Source organism: Nematolebias whitei, chromosome 3, assembly GCF_014905685.2.
Source record: "Nematolebias whitei isolate Nwh7 chromosome 3, NemWhi1, whole genome shotgun sequence".
In the NCBI taxonomy this organism is placed as follows: Eukaryota; Metazoa; Chordata; class Actinopteri; order Cyprinodontiformes; family Rivulidae; genus Nematolebias; species Nematolebias whitei.
Genome location: NC_056500.1, coordinates 45314981 through 45335353, shown reverse-complemented (window position 1 = coordinate 45335353; position 20373 = coordinate 45314981). Strand labels below are relative to the sequence as shown.

Sequence of the window (20373 nt, the reverse complement as noted above, 5' to 3'; positions counted from 1 at the left end):
AGCATTTTCCGGGAGGCACACACGAGGCGGTTTGTTCTCAATGCTCCATTTATATGCATATATCTTATTAATGTAACTGTTTGTCTCTGAATATCTGTAACCCATGTTGTGTCAAATCTTTTATACGAAGGGCGACGCCTCCGCCGTTTTGAACACGACGTGGTATTCTATCCACAACAAGACCTAATGAGTCCACCTTTCGACAGGCATCTAATGAAAAGAAAAGGTGAATACTTTGGCAACAACCTATAAACAACAGTTGGTTATGTCTCACTGTTGACATGTGACAGTTTGATGTCTAAACGAGGTAAGAACAGAGATTTTGTTTTGTAAAGACTTCTTGAACCACTTTAGTGAACACATTTGAAATGATCTTTTTAGAGATGAATGCAGCAAAACACTCAGATTTAAATTTGGTTTTATTTATGTTTTCAAGGGAATAACATGTCCACACGAGAGCATTAACACGCTGTATGTTATCTGAGCAACAGTCAGTCCCTAACACACGCAGAACACAAAGACTCCAGAGGACAACATGGCATTTTCACACACAGACAGTAAACTGAAGATTCCAGTCTCCACAGAAAATACAAACCAAATAAGAGTCGATGTAGCACAGAAAATCAATTGTCACCTGTTCCTCCACTAGCTCCTGTGGATCCAACAGAAAATACTTCAACATGTTCTTCAGCCTTCAGAGGAACTCTCCCAAAGACCCAAGCTGGGTCAGAGGTGCAGAACCAAATTACACAGAACTTCCCAACTTTTTGTCTTCAACATTATTTCACATTTTATTACATTTCTGCTCGCCTTCATATGGAACACACTCGTGTTTACTGTAAACAAAACTCTGAACACATTCTGGCAGTACCTTCATGTTTCACGTACGGCTCCATCTGGACCTCTGTCAAAGTAGCATCCTGTACGCAGCGAAGCTTCACTCGTGATGCAGGAGTTCTTCAAACGGAATCAAAAAAAGCCCTTTGCACTGTGGCTGGTCCCATAAACTATTCCTTCAGTCTACGTAAAGAACCACACTCAGCTCTAAACATGCAAACCATTGATAATGTACAAATCTCCCTTTCATTACATCCCTTATACTGAGGTGTATGTTAACATTTAAATCACTATAAAAAAATACACAAACCATTAGAAGGAAGCTGAAAAACACTTATTTTGGCAGTTTCATTCAGTCTCCAGTTATTTAAATCCAAATCTTTACTAATATTGAGACTAGACTGCCCCAGAGGCCCAGCCTCCAGATACACAACGTTTCAGTCAGTTTCCGTTCATCTCCACACCTTTAGGTATGAGCAGGCTCATTCGGCCCACAGTGCTCGCAGCACTCTTGATCACCTCCATCCATCTGTGGAGACAGGACAGCAGAGGTGACTTGAGACGCATGCACGCCGTGTAAGAGAACACCAACACATCAAAACTTGTAACAAACCTCTCGAAGGTGTACTCGCTCTCTGCTCGGAAGAAGTAAACGTGAGACTTGAAATGCAGCTTGAAGACGTACTCCTTCTGGATGCCGTCCGACTCGTCGGGGGTGCTGACTGTGTAGCCGAGCAGGGGGAGGCTAGCCAGAGGGAAGTCGTCCTGAAACGACAAACACGTCGGTACAGCTGCGCTCAGCACTACAAGGGGTGAAGGGAGTTTTATGGGAAAAACTCTGAAGAATTAAAATCTTATCTGCTGAAGAGAGCTCAGTGAATGACCTCCGTTTGGACAAAATCTATTCCCGTCTGATGAGCTAACGGCTAGCCTGAATGCAGCCAAGACCTAGGGACAATTTAGAGTTGCCAATCAGCCTAACATGCATGTTTTTGATCTGTGGGAGGAAACTATTTAAATCTCAGTGATGGGGGACATCAGTGTACTGGTTGCTCACCTTAGAATGGTGCCACAGTTGTAAGGAAAGGTGTTTGTGCGCTGAGCAGAGTTGAGTCTGTGGACTGTATCTATGAAAATCTTTCCAAATTTTCTCTGCAAATATCAAGCAGCTTATTCTGCATGCGACTTGTTTAGAGCTTCTCGTACCACAGGTCCATAAGGTGCCTAATTGTCAGCACCTGTGAGAATGGACCCTGCTACAGTGGTCTGTTGGTATCTGCTGCAAGCATGACACATTTACTGATGTGGATAGCGCCTGTGCCAGTGATGCTGTTCCACAAAACAAGATTCTGCATCATCTGGAGTAATCTCTAATAACATCAAACTGTAGGTAGAGTTCCAGATAACAGGATGTTAGAGACAGGCTGCACAGTGGGCATGTCACAAGGTTAGATCCTGCAATCGGTGGCGTTCCAATATCTCCACAGTCTGGGACCAAATTCTATCCTTCAAGGTGACAATTCTTTACACACAGGACAGGGTGTATCAGAGACTACCTCCAGAACTTAGGAGTGGATGGAATGTCCTGCCTGCAGTAATGACCTCAACCCCAGTGAACACCTGTGGGATCAGCTTGGGCGTGATGGTCGTTCCACAGTGACCTACACAACCACACTGGCTGACCTGCATCAAATGCTGGATGAATGTTTGCCTTTATAAAGAAGTAAAGAACTCTACGTAAATCATGGTGTCATACAAAACTGATGGTGGTTTAAAGAGCTTTAGGAGTATAGCAGTTCATTCACATGAACTGCTATAAAAATGTAGAGATTTTGAGCAGTTTTAAGATGCCAGCGATCCATTTTGCTCTCAGCAGTCTTTAGACTCATCGGTCCTGTTAGACTGAAAGTCAACTGTATTTTTTCTGAACTGAGGTTGTACAAAGTATAAAGTTGTCATTTCTCTTTAAATCTTAAACCAACAGCACTTTGGCCCACCTGGTGAGTTTTGTAGAAGAACAAGCAGAAGTTGGTGAAAACCACCCAGAGTTTCTGCCAGCCGTTGCTGTTCTTGAACTTCCTCAGGAGGTAACCGGACAGCTGGTTCTGATCCAGACGAGAGACAAAGAGAACATTAGAGTTTAACTTCGGACAGTTGGGTCAATGAAATGGATTTTGAAATATTAATTCACCGTGAGTTTGCTTTATGTCACAAAGAGTAGTGGAAAGTGTTGATGCATGCTGGGATTTGATATGATGCCCACAGATGCTTCAATACTGTGTCACCACATCACAAGTTGTGTTTGATTCATGCACATGCACACTAGCTACCAGTAAACTTAAACTACCGTCATTTCCGGACTATAAGCCGCTACTTTTTTCACACACACTGAACACCGCAGCTCATACAATGCTGTGGTTAATTTATGGATTTATTTATTTTGAAGGGCTAACGAGCTTCCTGCTGCCAAAACATTTAGCCTCGTCACACCCGGGCGCTCACATAGCTGCACAATACACGTCACTCTTGGGGGGTGGGTCCTCGTGACTCAACAATGTTTATAAACTCTAAACGCTCTAAAAGAGCACAGTATGTCATGATTTCAGCTCTCTGCCACCTGCCAACGCTCTCGGCCACTTCTCTGCTGCAGAGCGGAGATCGACATGCTGCAGGAGGGAGCTTCTCCCTGCACCTGTGGGCTGAACACAGGTGCAGCAGGTGCTAAATCATTTAAAATAATTTATTTTAAATTTTAAAAAATCCATGCCGATTGTGTTGCTCATCCAATCAACCAATTGTGTATCATGCCCAATCTTACTTTGAAAAACCGTGGAAGAGCGAGTCCGTGAAAAACGAACAGCGAAGTAGCGAGGGACTACTGCATTCAGGTGCACTCAATAGTCCAGAAATTACGGCATGTTTGAGTTAAAGTGGACAAAACAGCTGATTCAGCTAGGTCTTGCTTTAAACCTGAACTGACCCAGTTTGTAAGAATTAAAGAAGCCATTAGTGTAGCAGATGAAACAGACTCTAAACAAGCGTGCTGCACTTCAACAGCATTCCTTTCATTTGATTTTTGATTCTGTCAACACGTCTGAGAATTTGTGAATTCATCTCAATGAGGATAAAATCAGTCCGTTTTTTGTTCTCGTCTCATATTAAACTATAGACCCTTTCCAAAAAATTAGAATATCATGGAAAAGTTTTTTTAAATTCCATAATTCCATTCAAAAAGTTAATCTTTAATAGATGATAGATTCAGGGCCCACAGTTTTAATGATTTCAAGTATTTATTTGTTTATTTTTACATCATTTGGGCTTCCAGCTCATGAAACCCACAAAAACAGAAATTCTAAAAATGAGAATACTGTGAAGACATCATCTCAAATGTGTAGGGCATGAATGTTTTAAACTGAGTGTGACACACTAATCATCTACTAAACTCAAAGCACCTGTACAGGTTTCCCCAGGTGTCATTAAACTGCTTCAGTTTGGTTCAATTGTCTCAGTTCTGTTCAATATGGAGAAGACTGCTGACATAACAAGACCAGAAGACCATCATTGATACCCTCCATAGGATGGGTAAGCCACAAAAGTTCATAGCTAAGGAGGCTGGCTGTTCACAGAGTGGCGTGTCCAAGCATATCAATGGAAAGTCCAATGAAAGGGCAAAATGTGTCAGGAGAAGATGCACCAGCAAAAGAGATGACCGTGGGCTTCAGCAGATTATCAGACAGAGAAGATTCCAGAATCTGGCAGAAATACAGAAAGAGTGGAATGAGGCGGGAGTCACAGCTTCAAAAACCACCACATTCAGACACATCCGGGAGATGGGTTACATCTGTTGGGTTCATTGGGTCAAGCCACTTCTGAACCTGAGCAAACGTATCGGTTTCCAATTAAAAAAGTGTGCCCCCCCCCCCCCCCCGGGCTGCCACCTTACCGTGGTGGGGGGTGGGGTTTGAGTGTCCCAATGATCCTAGGAGCTATGCTGTAAGGGGCTTTATGCCCCTAGTAGGGTCACCCATGGCAGACAGGTCCTAGGTGAGGGACCAGACAAAGTGCAGCCCAAAGACCCCGATGATGAGACAAATAAATGGACCTAGTGTTCCCTTGCCTGGACGTGGGTCACCGAGGCCCCACTCTGGAGCCAGGCCTGGAGGTGGGGCACGCGAGAAAGCGCCTGGTGGCTGGGCTTTTACCCATGGAGCTCAGCCAGGCACAGCCCGAAGAGGAGACGTGGGTCCCCCTTCCCATGGGCTCACCACCTGTGGGAGAGGCCAAAGGGGTCGGGTGCAATGTGGGATGGGTGGTGGCCGAGGGCTGGGACCCTGGTGGTCTGATCCTCGGGTGGTCTGATCCTCGGCTACAGAAGCTGGCTATTGGGACGTGGAATGTCACCTCACTGGTGGGGAAGGAGCCTGAGCTGGTGTGTGAGGCTGAGAGGTTTTGGCTAGAAATAGTCGGACTCACCTCTACGCATGGCTCGGGCTGTGGAACCAGTTTCCTTGAGAGTGGCTGGACACTCTTCCACTCCGGAGTTGCCCCTGGTGAGAGGCGCCGAGCAGGCGTGGGCGTACTTATTGCCCCCCAACTTGGTGCCTGTGTGTTGGGGTTCACCCCAGTGAATGAGAGGGTGGCCTCCCTCCGCCTACGTGTGGGGGGACGGGTTCTGACTGTCGTTTGTGCTTATGCACCAAACGGCAGTTCAGATTATCCACCCTTTCTGGAGTCCTTGGAGGGGGTACTGGAAAGTGCACCTCCTGGGGACTCCCTTGTTCTACTGGGGGACTTCAATGCTCATGTGGGCAATGACAGTGAGACCTGGAGGGGTGTGGTTGGGAGGAATGGCCCCGCTGATCTGAACCAGAGTGGTGTTCTGTTGTTGGACTTCTGTGCTCGTCATAGATTGTCAATAACGAACACCTTGTTCAAGCATAAGGGTGTCCATATGTGCTCTTGGCACCAGGACACCCTAGGCCGCCGTTCGATGATCGACTTTGTCATCGTCTCATCTGATCTGCGGCCACATGTCTTGGACACTCGTGTGAAGAGAGGGGCGGAGCTGTCAACTGATCACTACCTGGTGGTGAGTTGGCTCCGATGGTGGGGGAGGATGCCGGTCAGACCTGGCAGACCCAAACGTATTGTGAGGGTTTGCTGGGAACGTCCGGCAGAGTCTCCTGTGAGACGGAGTTTCAACTCCCACCTCCGGGAGAACTTTGAACATGTTCCGAGGGAGGTGGGGGACATTGATTCTGAGTGGACCATGTTCCGTGCCTCTATTGTCGAGGCGGCTTACCAGAGCTGCGGCCGCAAGGTTGTCGGTGCCTGTTGCGATGGCAACCCTCGAACCCGATGGTGGACACCGTTGGTGAGGGATGCTGTCAGGCTGAAGAAGGAGTCCTATCGGGCCTTTTTGGCCTGTGGGACCCCGGAAGCAGCTGATCGGTACCGGCAGTCCAAGCGACATGCGGCTCGGGTGGTTGCTGAGGCAAAAATTCAGGCATGGAAGGAGTTCGGAGAGGCCATGGAGAACGACTTCCGCATGGCTTCGAGGCGATTCTGGTCCACCATCCGGCGTCTCAGGGGGGGAAAGCGGTATGCCACCAACACTGTTTATAGTGGGAGTGGTTTGCTGCTGACCTCAACTCGGGATGTTCTGGGTCGGTGGGCGGAATACTTTGAAGACCTCCTCAATCCCACCGGCACGTCTTCCACTGAGGAAGCGGAGCCTGGGGACTCTGGGTTGGGCCCTCCAATCTCTGGTGCTGAGGTCACCGAGGAGGTTAAAAAGCTCCTCGGTGGCAGGGCCCAGGGGTGGATGAGATTCGTCCAGAGTTCCTTAAGGCTGTGGATGTTGTAGGGTTGTGTTGGCTTACGCGATTCTGCAATATTGCGTGGACATCGGGGGACGTTCCCCTGAATTGGCAGACCGGGGTGGTGGTCCCCCTATTCAAAAAGGGGGACCGTAGAGTGTGTTCCAACTACAGGGGAATCACGCTCTTAAGCCTCCCTGGTAAGGTCTATTCGGGGGTTCTGGAGAGGAGGGTCCGTCGGATAGTCGAACCTCGGATTCAGGAGGAGCAGTGTGGTTTTCGTCCTGGCCGTGGAACACTGGACCAGCTCTACACTCTCAGCAGGGTCCTGGAGGGTGCGTGGGAGTTTGCCCAACCAGTCTACATGTGCTTTGTGGACTTGGAGAAGGCGTTCGACCGCATCCCTCCGGGAACCCTGTGGGGGGTACTCTGGGAGTATGGGATACCGGGCCCTTTGATACGGGCTGTTAGGTCCCTGTATGACCGGTGTCAGAGCCTGGTCCGCATCGCCGGCAGTAAGTCGGGCTTGTTCCTGGTGAGAGTTGGACTCCGCCAAGGTTGCCCTTTGTCATCGATTCTGTTCATAACTTTTATGGACAGAATTTCTAGGTGCAGCCAAGGTGTTGAGGGGATCCGTTTTGGTGGCCTTAGGATTGAGTCTCTGCTTTTTGCAGATGATGTGGTCTTATTGGCTTCATCAGATCGTGATCTACAGCTTTCGCTGGAGAGATTCGCAGCCGAATGCAACGTGGTCGGGATGAATATCAGTTCCTCCAAATCCGAGGCCATGGTCTTGAGCCGGAAAAGGGTAGAGTGCCCTCTCCGGGTCAGGGAGGAGGTCCTGCCCCAAGTGGAGGAGTTCAAGTATCTTGGGGTCTTTTTCACGAATGAGGGGAAAATGGAGCGTGAGATCGATAGGCGGATACGTGCAGCGTCTGCAGTGAAGCGGGCGCTGTACAGGTCTGTCGTGGTGAAGAGAGAGCTGAGTCAAAAGGCAAAGCTCTCAATTTACCGATTGATCTACGTTCCCACCCTCATCTATGGTCACGAGCTTTGGGTTGTGACCGAAAGAATGAGATCTCGGATACAAGCGGCCGAAATGAGTTTTCTCCGCAGGGTGTCTGGGCTCTCCTTTAGAGACAGGGTAAGAAGCTCGATCATCCGGGAGGGACTCAGAGTAGAGCCGCTGCTTCTCCACGTCGAGAGGAGCCAGTTGAGGTGGCTTGGGCATCTGTTTAAGATGCCTTCTGGACGCCTCCCTGGTGAGGTGTTCCGGTCACGTCCCACCGGAAGGAGGCCCAGAGGAAGACCCAGGACACGCTGGAGGGACTATGTTTCTCGGCTGGCCTGGGAACGCCTTGGGATTCCCCCGGAAGAGCTGGCCCAAGTGGCTGGGGAGAGGGAAGTCTGGGCCTCCCTACTTAGGCTGCTACCCCCGCGACCCGACCCCAGATAAGCGGAAGAAAATGGATGGATGGATGGATGCCTTTCATTCAGAAATCAAGGTCCAAGGGTTTGGAGGAAGAAGGGTGAGGAACAGAGCCCATACTGCTTGAGGTCCAGTGTGAAATATCCCCAGTCAGTCATGCTTTGGGGTGCAATGTCCGGTGCAGGTGTTGGTAAACTCTGCTCTCTTAAATCTAAGGTCACCGCAACAGTCTACCAGAATGTTTTAGAGGACTTCATGATTCTTTCTGCTGAAGATCTGTATGGAGATGCAGATTTCATCTTCCAGCAGGACCTGGCCCCTGCCTATGCCACGAGAAGCACCAAAACCTGATTTGATGCCCATGCCACAGTGCAGTGGGCAGCTGTGGCTGAGTGGTTAGAGCAGTCGACCTCCAATGCAAGAGTTGGGGGTTTGAATCCACCAGCAGTCACATGTCAAAGTGTCCCTGGGCAAGACACTGAACCCCTCATAGCCTCTGATGTGTGTCCCATCAGTGTATGAATGTGATAAAGCGAAAGTTACGTATGTAACTACGGTTCTATAAATCTCGGATGACTGCCAGAGGGCGGTGCTGAAAGCACTGAATGTTCCCTTCGCGCATGCGCTGTTCGAGTAATAATACCAATTGAGTCACAGGTGTGACAAGGATGACCAATCAGAGGCTATATAGCCCGACGTCATCCACAGTTCTGCTCCTACAGAATCTTCTCACGGAACGCAAGGATTCTGAGTGACAGAGAAGCTCTGGCAGTCAACCGGGATTCATAGAACCGTAGTTACATACGTAACTTTCGTTCTATTTCATCCCTCCTGACCACCAGAGGGCAGTGCTGAAAGCAATGAATGACTAATACCAACAATGTCACAAGGAATCCTAAACACCCACCTCAATGGGGAGGCCCAGAGGACCCTTGTAGAAGAACCTGGCCCAGGGGAAGATGGGTGGCCACGTTAACTCTATAAAATCTGGTGAACGTGCTTGGGGAAGCCCATGATGCAGCAGCACATATTGCTTCCAGCGGAACCCCTCTCAGGGCAGCCCAGGAAGCGGAGACGCTCCTGGTAGAGTGAGCCTTCAAGCCGACCGGCAGGGGGCTGGGCCCTGCAGCATAGGCGTGGCAGATGACGTCCACGATCCAGTGGGAGAGACGCTGTTTGGAAAGAGGCCAGCCTAACCTAGGGCCTCAATAACACACAAACAGCTGGTCTGAATGTCTTATCACGGCAGTAGCTGCAACGTATGCCTCCAGTGCCCTCACCGGGCACAATAATCCAGACACCTCACCAGGCGTAGGCTGAAAATGTGCCAGCCTCAACAGTTGGTTACAGTGAGAGTGAGATAACACCTTTGGTAAAAATGCAGTGTTTGGCCATAAGGTAACACAAGAGCCCTCAGGGCCCCACCTGAGACATGAAGGGCTGACTGAGAGAGCATGTAGCTCGCTGACCCTCTTTGCTGAGGCAATAGCCAACAAAAAAGCCGTCTTGCATGAAAGCCACTTGAGGTCCACCTGTGTCAGAGGCTCGAAAGGAGGTTGGCACAGAGCTTCGAGAACCAAGGGCAGATCCCAACCTGGTGCTCGTGGAGCTGTCGGCGGGTGTGACCTACGGGCAACCACGTATAATAAGAGAGACTAGATTATGGCTCCCTACCGTACAGCCATCAATGCCAGCATGATTAGATGATATTGCCGCTACATAAATTTTAAGCATTGAAGGAGAGCGACCCTTACCAAGTAGAGACTGGAGAAACTCCAGAATGGTGGGTACTGTACAGGAGACTGGATCCTCGTTGTGATCAGAACACCACTGGGAAAACAGACGCCACCTGTTTTCGTACTGCTGACGAGTAGAGGGTGCCCTGGCGCCCAGGATGGTGCGTCTGACGGGGCTCGAAACTCCAGTCAGCTGCTGTCCTAGCCTTGCAGTGGCCACACTCACAGCCGAAGACGTTGAGGATTGGGGTGCCATATCAGTCCCCCAAAACTGAGACAGCAAGTCCCTCCAGGTCGGAAGACACCATGGGACGCCCAGACATAGACTTCGTAGCAGTGGGAACCATGGTCACGCTGGCCAATACGGAGCCACCAGTAGCATCCTGTGGCCCTCCTCAAGGACTCTCTGAAGGGTTGGCCAAATTAGAAAAAAGGGTGAAAAGGCATTTAGAAGGACCCTTGGCCAAAGATGACCCAATGCGTCCTGGCCCAGCGCACCCGATGCCCCTGTAAGAGAATACCATAGGGGACACTGAGTCGACTCTTCCGTCGCAAACAGGTCTATCTCTGCCTGACCAAAATGGTCCCAGATCATCAGCACTATGTCGCTGTGGAAGGACCACTCTCCCGGAGGGGACCCTTAGCGGGAGAGAAAATCTGTGACCTGATTGTGTCGCCCTGGTAAGTACGCTGCCCGCAGGGTGGACAGGCGAGGAGAGGCCCATTCTAGGAGCTCTCCGGACACTCTCAGAAGTTGTGCTGACCTGGTGCCCCCCTGATGGTTGATGTGGTAGACAACAGAGGTGTTGTCTGACGGAACAAAAACATACCTCCCTTCCAGGTGAGGCAGGAAGTGCCTGAGTGCCAAGTGCACTGCACGCAGCTCCAGCACATTTATATGCTTGGAGTGGTCCCTTTGACCCCAGCAGCCCTGAACCGCTCTGCGTTTCCACACAGCCCCCCATTCCATGGAGCTGGCATCTGTCGTGACCACTTCCCTGCAACACACTACCACTACCATGGGGACATTCCTGGACAAATAATCTTCGTCCCTCCATGGAGTCAAGGCATAAAGACATGACCATGTCACTGCGAACTTGCGATGCCTGTGCAGCCTGGCTACTAGGCGAAAGCTGTTGAGCCACCTCTGCAAGGGGCGAATTGACAGCAGGCCTAAGGGCACCACCCGAGTGACTGATGTCAGCTTGCCGAGTAGTTGAAGGAAGGCAACATAGGGGAGCTGCCTGCCCAGCCTGAACCGACTGACCAGCTGGAGTATGCCGACCACCCTTTGAGCAGATGGTTGAGCTCTCATGGAAGATGAATCCAGAACCACCCCAAGGAAAGTGGTTGTCTGGGAAGGGATCAGGCAGCTCTTCTCCAGGTTGACATTGAGGCCCAACTGGGACATATGAGCGAGCAGGAGGTTTGTGTTGTGAAAGGCACAGGCCTGAGACGGGGTGCAATCGTCTAAGTACGGCAGAATCTTCACTCCGCAGGTCTGCAGAGGAGAGAGGGCTGCCTTCACACACCAAGTGAACACCCTCGGGGAGAGAGAGAGCCCAAATGGGAGTACCCGGAACTGCCAGTGGTGACCCCGATAGGCAAACCTGAGAAAGCAGCGATGTTCTGCCGCAATAGGCACATGAAAATATGCATCCTTCAGGTCTACAGACGTGAACCATTCTTCCCTTATGACAGCTTGAAGGACTTCTGCTGTCGTGAGCATGTGGAAGGGCAGCCCCCTTAGGTACTGGTTGAGTCCCCTCAGGTCTAAAATGGGACGAAACCCACCCGTCTTCTTTTGCACGAGGAAGTAAGTTGAGTTATAGCCCCTGGGTTGTTGCAGAGGGTCCACTGCCTCTATTGCGCCCTTGGCCAGGAGGGCGGAAAGTTCCTGGTCTAGTGCTCGAGCTTTCACCGGGTCGGCGATTACAGTCATCTTGACCCGGCGTGAGATGTGAGGCCGCCGTCAGAACTGTAGCCGGTAACCATGGGTCAGAGTGGCAACCACCCATGGGTCCACGACGTGAGCAGACCAGTAGCTGAGCTGCTTGTGGGAGAAATATCCGACGGTCGGCCTGATGGCATCACAGTCTTCCTCGCCGTGGGGGGCGGCAGCCAGAGTCCCTGGTCCGAACCTGCCCAGCTAGTCGGTGGACCGACCCACGAAAGCTCCTGCTGGGCTTCTGCTGAACCGCATGAGGGTAAGGACCACCCGGCCGGTTATGACCCCCAGGCGGCGGCTGCATGCTGGAGTCAGCCGACGGGCGCCTTGGATGCCGAGGAGATGGAGGGGGCATTGCCCTGCTAAGGCTTGAAAATTGCTGTCTTCACTGTCATGCCTGGACAGTCCATTCCAGCGCTTCCAAGGCAGCCGAACCGGACAACTCCCCGGGCACCACTGGGACATTACGGTGGGTTCTACGGCATGGCTCAGTCAATGCTGACTGCATCAACCAGACCTGTCGGCGAGCCTGGACCAAGGAGGACATCACGCACCCAAGTTCCCTCGTCATTAATGCAAAGGCCTGAAGCGCTGCATCGCTAAAGCCCATTGCTGCTGTCGCACCACTAGTCCCCTAAAGGGATGCGGAGAGGGCAAGCATGAGGTGTGCCAAGGAATTACCCAAGCGGCCAGGCCAGCACGCGCTCTGGCGGCATAGGCTCTGCAGAGGAATTCATCCGTGACACGACACTGAGCTTGTGGGCACCGAACATGACTGCGCAGAGCTTCCTCTGGTGACACAATGAGAGAGGCAACAGCAGGTTCTATCGCTGGCATGCGATCCAAGCCTGCTGCAGCCGGCTCATGCATGGCCGCCAACACTCGGCCACCTGCGGAGAGGCGCGCAAAGGCTTTGGGGTCCCACCAGCAACCATGCAACTCCCTCAGGAACTCCTCTGATTGAGGGACAGAAAAGGAAGGAGGGGTCAGTCCGCACCTGAAGAAGGCACTTCCAGGGGTGGACACCCCTGGTTGCGGGACGTCCAGCTGCAGTTGTCTCAGGGCCGTACGCATGACGTCCTACATCGAGCCGTCACCCGACCCACTAACTGCGCTCCGAGAAGAAGAAAGTGAAGCTGTCTCTGAGACTTGAGATGAATGCCCATCCTCCTCACCTAAAACGTGAGAGGCAGAGGCAGCCAAGGATAGCACATCTTCTTCCACAGCCAGTTCAGGCATGGGTGGGGAGGAGAGTCCGGTCGCAGCCACTGGTTCAGTTCCCAGTTGGTGTACCTGAAAAAGGGACTTCCTCTCTGCTAATTCAGCGGAGAGCTGCTCCACCCTTGTGGAGAGGCCCCTATCAGACCTGGCTCACTTCTTCCCAGGAGCGGCCACAGAGACTGCGGCCTCAGTCCGGCGCTTCGAGCGCCTAGGTGGAGCCTCCTGCCCAGAAGGCAGGAGGTCATTGCCGAGTTTGGGGCGAAACTGGGTCAGCCGGGCCACCCTCACAGCATGCGACATGAAGCTGCAATTCATGCAGGGGTTTTTTGACAGTGCCTCTGCCAGATGGTCACATCCAAGGCAGGCAGGACACAGGTCATGACTGTCATCTGTCTGGAGCATGGCTCCACAGACTGTACAGCAGTGAGAGCTGTCCATGCTCCTTACCCAGCTATGTCCAAGATATAGGACGAAAAAATTACGGCAAGAAACTCAGAAAGGTTAACACCGCTAGCTCAGCTGGTAAAGAGGACAATTGGGAGAGGGGGCGCAAACGCTCGCCTTCACCAATCAAAACAAGGCCAAAACTCAGAGAGGCTAGCACCGCTAGCTCAGCTGGTAAGAGAGGACAATTGGGAGAGGGGGTGAAAACGCTCGCCTTCACCAATTAAAACAAGGCCAGGAACTCAGCTGGCTACTTAATAAGCAAACTTCGGAGCACAGTCCAACTGACCACGCGGTTGGAGGCCTCCAGTAAACAGGGGCGGAGCGAACGCTACCGCTAACCAATAGCAAAATATAAGCAAAAAACCACTACTCACCAGTGTTGAATCACACACATAGTAGTCAGACGCTGTAAGTTGGGACAGGCGGAAACCGCCGTAGTCCCCAACGAATCAGCAGAAAATACCTTTGAACAGGGTTAAACTGTCGCAGCCCTAGGAGGGCGAACACGCTACTCCCGCAGACGGGCAGTCGGGCTTTCGACGACGGTAAAAAGTTCAGAAAAGGTCCAAAGGGCTGAAGCCCTGAATTGAACCGCGCGCGAGAAGAAAAAAGGAGTAGAGCTGCGGATGACGTCTGGCTATATAGCCTCTGATTGGCCATCCGTGTCACACCTGTGACTCCGTTGGTATTATTACTCGAACAGCGCATGCGCGAAGGGAACATTCAGTGCTTTCAGCACCGCCCTCTGGCGGTCAGGAGGGATGAAATAGAACTCTGATTAGTCTCTTCAGAATAATTTGTTGAATTAGCTTTGCAGAGATCTAGTAGAGTGCTGTATGAATGGGTAAATGATCGAGGACACAGATTGTAGTGTAAAGCGCTTTGAGTATCTTGAAATAAGATAGAAAGGTGCTATATAAGTACAGTCCATTTTGCTTGACTGACTAGCCAACTCTCCAAACCTAAACCCCATTGAGAATCTATGGGGTATTCTCAAGAAGAAAATGAGGGAGGGGCACCAGACCCAACAACAAAGAAGAATTGACAGCAAGCATCAAGGAAATCTGGGCGTCCATAACTCCCAGGCAATGCCACAGACTGATTGTCTCAATGCCACGTCACATCGAGGCAGTGATTAAGGCAAAGGGATTCCCAACCAAGTATTGAAGATTAACATATCATTTTGAAAATACCATATTTTGATTGATTTGTTGTGATCCTAATCGCTTTCTTTTTTTCTGCAAAAACTGAGAAGTAGTGTGGGCTGATTTCAGTATTCAAATTTTTTGAAATCCTGTTTTCATGGGTTTCATGAGCTGGAAGCCCAAATGATGTAAAAATAAACAAATACTTGAAATCGTTTAAATTGCGAGTCCTGAATCTATCATCTATTACAGATTAACTTTTTTAATGGAATTATGGAAGTTAAACAACTTTTCCATGATATTCTATTTTTTTGGAAAGGGTCTGTATTTCCTTCTAAATTAATCTATCTGCATTAAGTGCATTTCAACGTGTCAGTAGCTGTTCTGTAACTCTGTTTCCAGGTGTTTCTCCATACTATGTTTGAGCTAAAATTTGGTGAGGTAGTAGCTGAGAGTCGCTCTATACACATCTCATGAGCCCTCTTAAAAATCACATGAAATAGAGCTGAACGTTGTTGGACCAAAACAACTTTAACTACAGCATTTCTTAATATAAGATCATTTTAGCTTGACGGGTTTCCTTCAAGGAATTCGAGGCAGTGTTGTCGTCAAGATCACCTAACTCGAGACCAAGTCAAGACCAAGACCAGAGTGTACCAAGACAAGACCAAGACTTTTAGGGTCCGAGACCAAGTTGAGACCAAGACTGAGACCATGAAAAAGTGGTCTCATGACCAGTCTCAAGACCAAGACCAGTCTCGAGTACTACAACACTGATTCGAGGTTTATATTAATTTGGAGCTGGAGTTGTTTGCTGCCCCTGCCTTTACTCCTTTTATTGCATATTTCTGTCACTGAGTTGGTTCAGTCCTGAGTCACTGTTTTACACCAAGAATATAGAGTTTAAATCATTGTGACACAATCACTTCTGCTTTTATTTACAGTTCATGCAGCAGAACTGTCAGCTGTTCTCTGTTGACATTTAACTGAGCCGTAACGTGCCCTGGCTCCAGTACCTGGTTCATGCGCAGGTAATCAGTGAGAGAAAGGTTCTGGTTTCGGTACCAGCAAACATGTGTGATGGTGTTTGGTCTTTGTCCCTGACCAAGAAGGTAACGAGGAGGAAGCTCAGGCGAGACGGCTGGAGAGCTGAAGACTGGGAGCGAGAGAGAGAAAAGGAAGAACGTGCGCAGAGAAACTGTTAGCATGTTGGCTTAGAGGAAACAGAAAGGGAACAATGAAGAGTTAGACAAGTCCTCCAGGCTGCAGGATGAAACATCTCTGTTAGAGAAGGTCGTCTTGCATGCACGTTTATGGAAATAATAAGCAGGACACACTTCAGTCAGACGATGAAGAAAACAGGAGCATTAAAAACAACTAGAGGAGAACTTCCAGGCTGCTTTGATCTTCACAAGCGTGAAATGAGCACGTGAGTTTGATTATGTAGAGGTGTGTGTGGGTCACTGAGGCGAAGGAGGAGTACCTCCACAGCCTGGCTGTGATCAGACATAGACACACTGGTGTTGCGGTGCCAGCACACATGCATGGTTGTGTTGGCACGATGGTGCGTCTGCTTATCCAGTGACGTGCGAGAGGAGTTCATGTCATCCTCTGACTCCTGCCCTAGAGAAACCTCATCAGATGATCCTGGAGGAGGAGGAGGGAGGGCAGGGAGTTGTAAGGAGCAGAAGGATTAACTTTACAGTCAACTTGTTGGTGACTCAGGGAACTGTCTTTTGACTGAGGGAAACCAAAGAGTCAGAGGAAACACAAAAACGTCATTAAAATTTAAAACATGTAAGTGGACACTTCTTACGGTTGGAGTGGTCAGTGAGGCCAGTGTCAAGGAAAATGCTGGACTTCTCTTGAGACTTCTTGGCCAAGTCGATGGCCATGTTCAGATCCTCGATCCACTTCCCCATCTCCATCTTGGAGCTGAAGCGCACACAAAAGAAAAAGAAAGAAGATTTTGTTGAAGGATTGCAACGTCGCCTTGTAGGCTGGCATCTTAAAATGATACACAACAGTTTTTTTATTGTGTGTGTGTGGGGGTGGGGTGGGGTGTCACCAGACTAACAGAAAAAACAACATGGTGTCCGCTTGTATCTTTCTAACTGTTCACAGCAGAACTTGAGAAAGAGATGAAGTTTGACTTTCTTTTTCCAGTGCTGATGGATTGGCTTCACTCAAAATAAAAGCATGGGCCACAATTTAAAATGAAAAGTTCCATCTGCCACATTTTTCTGTGCATTGCACTAAGCTAAGCCAAACTGGACTTTATTGGGACATGACAAATGATCCTGTTCACACCTGGAGCCAACGTTCACCCCTTTTCATTAATTTTCAGTACAATCAATATTTTTATTTTTTCATTCAATTACTCCCATTGATTATTATTGTTAAGCACTTTGGTGACCGCTGCGATTATAAATGTGCTTTATAAAGAGAGTTGACTTGACCCCTTTTATCTGCTCATGTTTATTAGTGTGGACATTACAAACGTGTCATGTATGACATTTGTCCTCCACGTTTGACCCATCACTTGAGAGAAACACTCAAGTGGACCAGCCGTCAGCTATTTAAGCTCCCAGAAAACAATTAGGGAACAGATTTCTTGCTCATGGACACCAGAGCATATGAATCAAACCTGGGACTTTCCAATCCCTTGGCTGCTGAACCACTGAACCACAGCCTCCCCAGGACAATCTGTCCTGAGCCTCCATAAAAGACCTGCTGAGCTGACGTGAGCCACACAAGCAGCAAACTTTTACACATCTGAGTAAAAAAACAACGTACGGTACATTAAACGATTGTCGACAAACTGTTGAACAGCAATCGATGGCAAAGGCTTGGATGAGTAAAGAGCTTTTATAAGTTTGACCTTGATTTGTGAACTTGACCTTGAAGCTGGAGTGATGTTTAATAGCTATGTTTACATGCACAAAACTCTTTGACCGGATTGAAATGTTTTCAGATTAAATAATTCAAATTTATCATTTCCATGGTCACAATCCGTTCATGACGAGTGTTTACATGCAGCGGACTTTGTTCTGAACAGAAGTACTGACTTGTGCAGAGTGGTAAACTCTCCTTAAATAAACCACAGAAGACGAAGTTTTACTTCCAGGATGAACATAAACAAACCTGAGCGCCCAAAATGGACCCGTGACAGGTTTTAATGACGGTGGAGACGTTACTGCACTCCCTGACTGATCTACAGATAATACAGATCATTCTGAGCTCTTTCAAAGTTTCTAGTAGAAATGTTGTCGCTCACCAACCAGTTTTACTTCCCCAACATGCTAATATTATTAGCATTAGCCAGGCGGAAATGACATAGGTCTCACATGCGCAGTCAGGTCAGTTTTTCACGATCCGAAAAAAATTAACAGATTAAGTGTTTACATGCGCACCATTCAGATTATGAATCGGCATAAATCACCCATTTCATTCTGATTACAAATTCTTTCAGATCACCCTGAATAAACAAAAAATAATCCGAATGGGGCATTTACACCACACATTTTTATTCTGAATGGCCGTTTAATCTGATTACTTATGTCCGTGTAAACATAGCTAATGTGACACTCCGTCTGGTGATGATGCGCATGTGTATGAAGATTTCTATAATTATCTTGAGCCGAGCAGAAATTATGGACGAAACAAAAGATTAAGGATGTACAGACGACCGAAACTCTACCGTAATACCTTTTATCTTATACCTTTTGTATGAAAACCCAAAAAAAGTCAGCTCAGCTGCCTGTAAATTTAAAATTAAACAGTGACTGAGAATATACTGAAGATGCAACCTTTTTCACTTGTTTCAGCTAAAAGTTTTAATGAACGGTTTAGAAGAATCCCTCTCAATAAAAGACTTTTGTTGGGATTTCATTGTTCAGAGTGGATTGCTGGACGCTACGGTTTCTTTTTTGGTCGTTTGTTCAATCAACTGAAGACGTTGGCTCTCCTCAGGGCTGTATGTTGAGCCCCCTCCTGTTCACTCTGCTCACGTATGATTGTGCACCTACTCATCCAGGCTGTCACATTGTAAAGTTTGCAGATGATACAGCAGTGGTGGGATGCATCACAAACAACGATGAGTCCAGCTACAGGCAGGAGGTGGAACACCTAGAAAGCTGGTGCAGGAAGAACAACCATCACATCAATGTGAAGAAGACGAAGGAGATGATCATGGACTTCAGACGAAACAGACACACCTACACCCAGCTGAACATAACAGGGTCTGTGGTGGAAGTGGTCTTCAGCTACAAGTACCTGGGTGTGCACCTGAACAACAACCTGAGCTGGAGCAACAACACCACCAGCCTGATCAAGAAAGACGAGCTGGTCTGAGAAGCTCAGTCCTCACCTTCTTCTACAGGTGTGCAGTGGAGAGCATCCTGTGCTCCAGCATCAATGTGTGGCATGGAGGCTGCACAGCTGCAGAAAGAAAAGTCTTGTAGAAAGTGGTGAAGGCTGCACAGAAGATGTTGGAGTCAGTCTCCCCACCATCACATACATCTACACCTCCAGATGCAGGAAGAGGGCCACCTGCATCATGAAGGACCCCACTCACTCAGCACACACTTTTTGCCCCATTCTCCTCAGGAAGGAGGTTGAGGAGCATTAAGTGTAGAACCACTAGACTGAGGAACAGCTTCTACCCTGAGGCTGTTAGACTCATGAATCTCTAACTAGAATAATCACTGTGAAAAATCATATCATGTTGCTGCTGATCTGTTTCATGTTGCTGCTGATCTGTTTCATGTTGATGTGTTCATTCGTGCTCATCTGCTCACACAGACTCATGTTCGTGCTGCTGTTTGTTTATTGTTTTTCTGCCGTTAGTGCTTAGTGTATTTTTAGTTTATGTTTTTCTTAGTTCATGTCTTAGATGTTATTACTGTTTTTCTTTTACATTTTATATTTTTGTTGGATGTAACTGGGACCCTGTGTACACAGATTTGTTCCACCACATGTACCACATGTGGTGCGTATGACAAATGAAGAACCTCGAATCCTTGAACCTTGTTCTTGTTTTTAAGAGTTGAACTCATCAGCTTTGACTTTCTTCACAAAATGTTTTTGTGCCACATGTGAACGTCGTCCATCAGAGCTGTCCAAGATGAACACATGGTCTGAACATGACCCGTTTTATACAAAACACTAAAATGTGCAAAAACATTTTTTTTCCATATGAATGGACAATGTTTTTAAATGCCTATTTTTATAGTGATTGTTTTTAAACATGGAGGTAAAATTGGACAATTTCAGTATAAATAAATAAAAAGTTCACCACTCACCTGGCAGCCACAACGATCGTCCTCTGAGCAGAATAAATGGTGAAACAGTGCGGGACTGACCATTCGTTTTCACTTTCCTCAACCTGGGAAAGATAAAAAGTACTGGTAAATACTCAACGATTAGATAGTAAAAACATTTACAAGTGTCTACTGGTACTTTGATCAAAGCATCAGGGGCAAAATGAGGAAAATTCATCAAATCTGTCACAAAAAGAGCTTCTAACGGAGCATGTATAAATCTGGAGGTGAACGGTGAGTGAGGTCATGGTCATGTTTCCTTCAGCTTCCTGTTAGCAGAATTTAAGACAGAAATAAAAATATCCATCAGATAAACGGCGTCACCTTAATGTTTTTAAAGATACTCAAGTGGGAAGGAGTTCCAGTGGTGCTTGAAGCTTTATGAACTCTTTATAATTTTCTATATTTCTACATAAATTTGACCTAAAACTTAATCAGATTTTCACACAAGTCCTAAAAGTAGATAAAGA

At 48.3% G+C, this 20373-nt stretch overlaps 1 protein-coding gene across 1 annotated transcript in view; it reads right to left on the bottom strand.

Annotated features, from left to right (window-relative positions):
* Positions 1-698: 698 nt before the first annotated feature.
* Positions 699-20373, bottom strand: part of farp2 (FERM, RhoGEF and pleckstrin domain protein 2) — a gene marked incomplete at its 5' end in the record, with an annotated part of 48351 nt that continues 28676 nt past the window's right edge. Inside the window, 7 exon segments of the mRNA XM_037674358.1 lie at positions 699-1366; positions 1451-1602; positions 2835-2942; positions 15599-15738; positions 15999-16229; positions 16399-16517; positions 19886-19968. Of these exon segments, the coding sequence (XP_037530286.1) occupies positions 1279-1366; positions 1451-1602; positions 2835-2942; positions 15599-15738; positions 15999-16229; positions 16399-16517; positions 19886-19968 (921 nt within the window).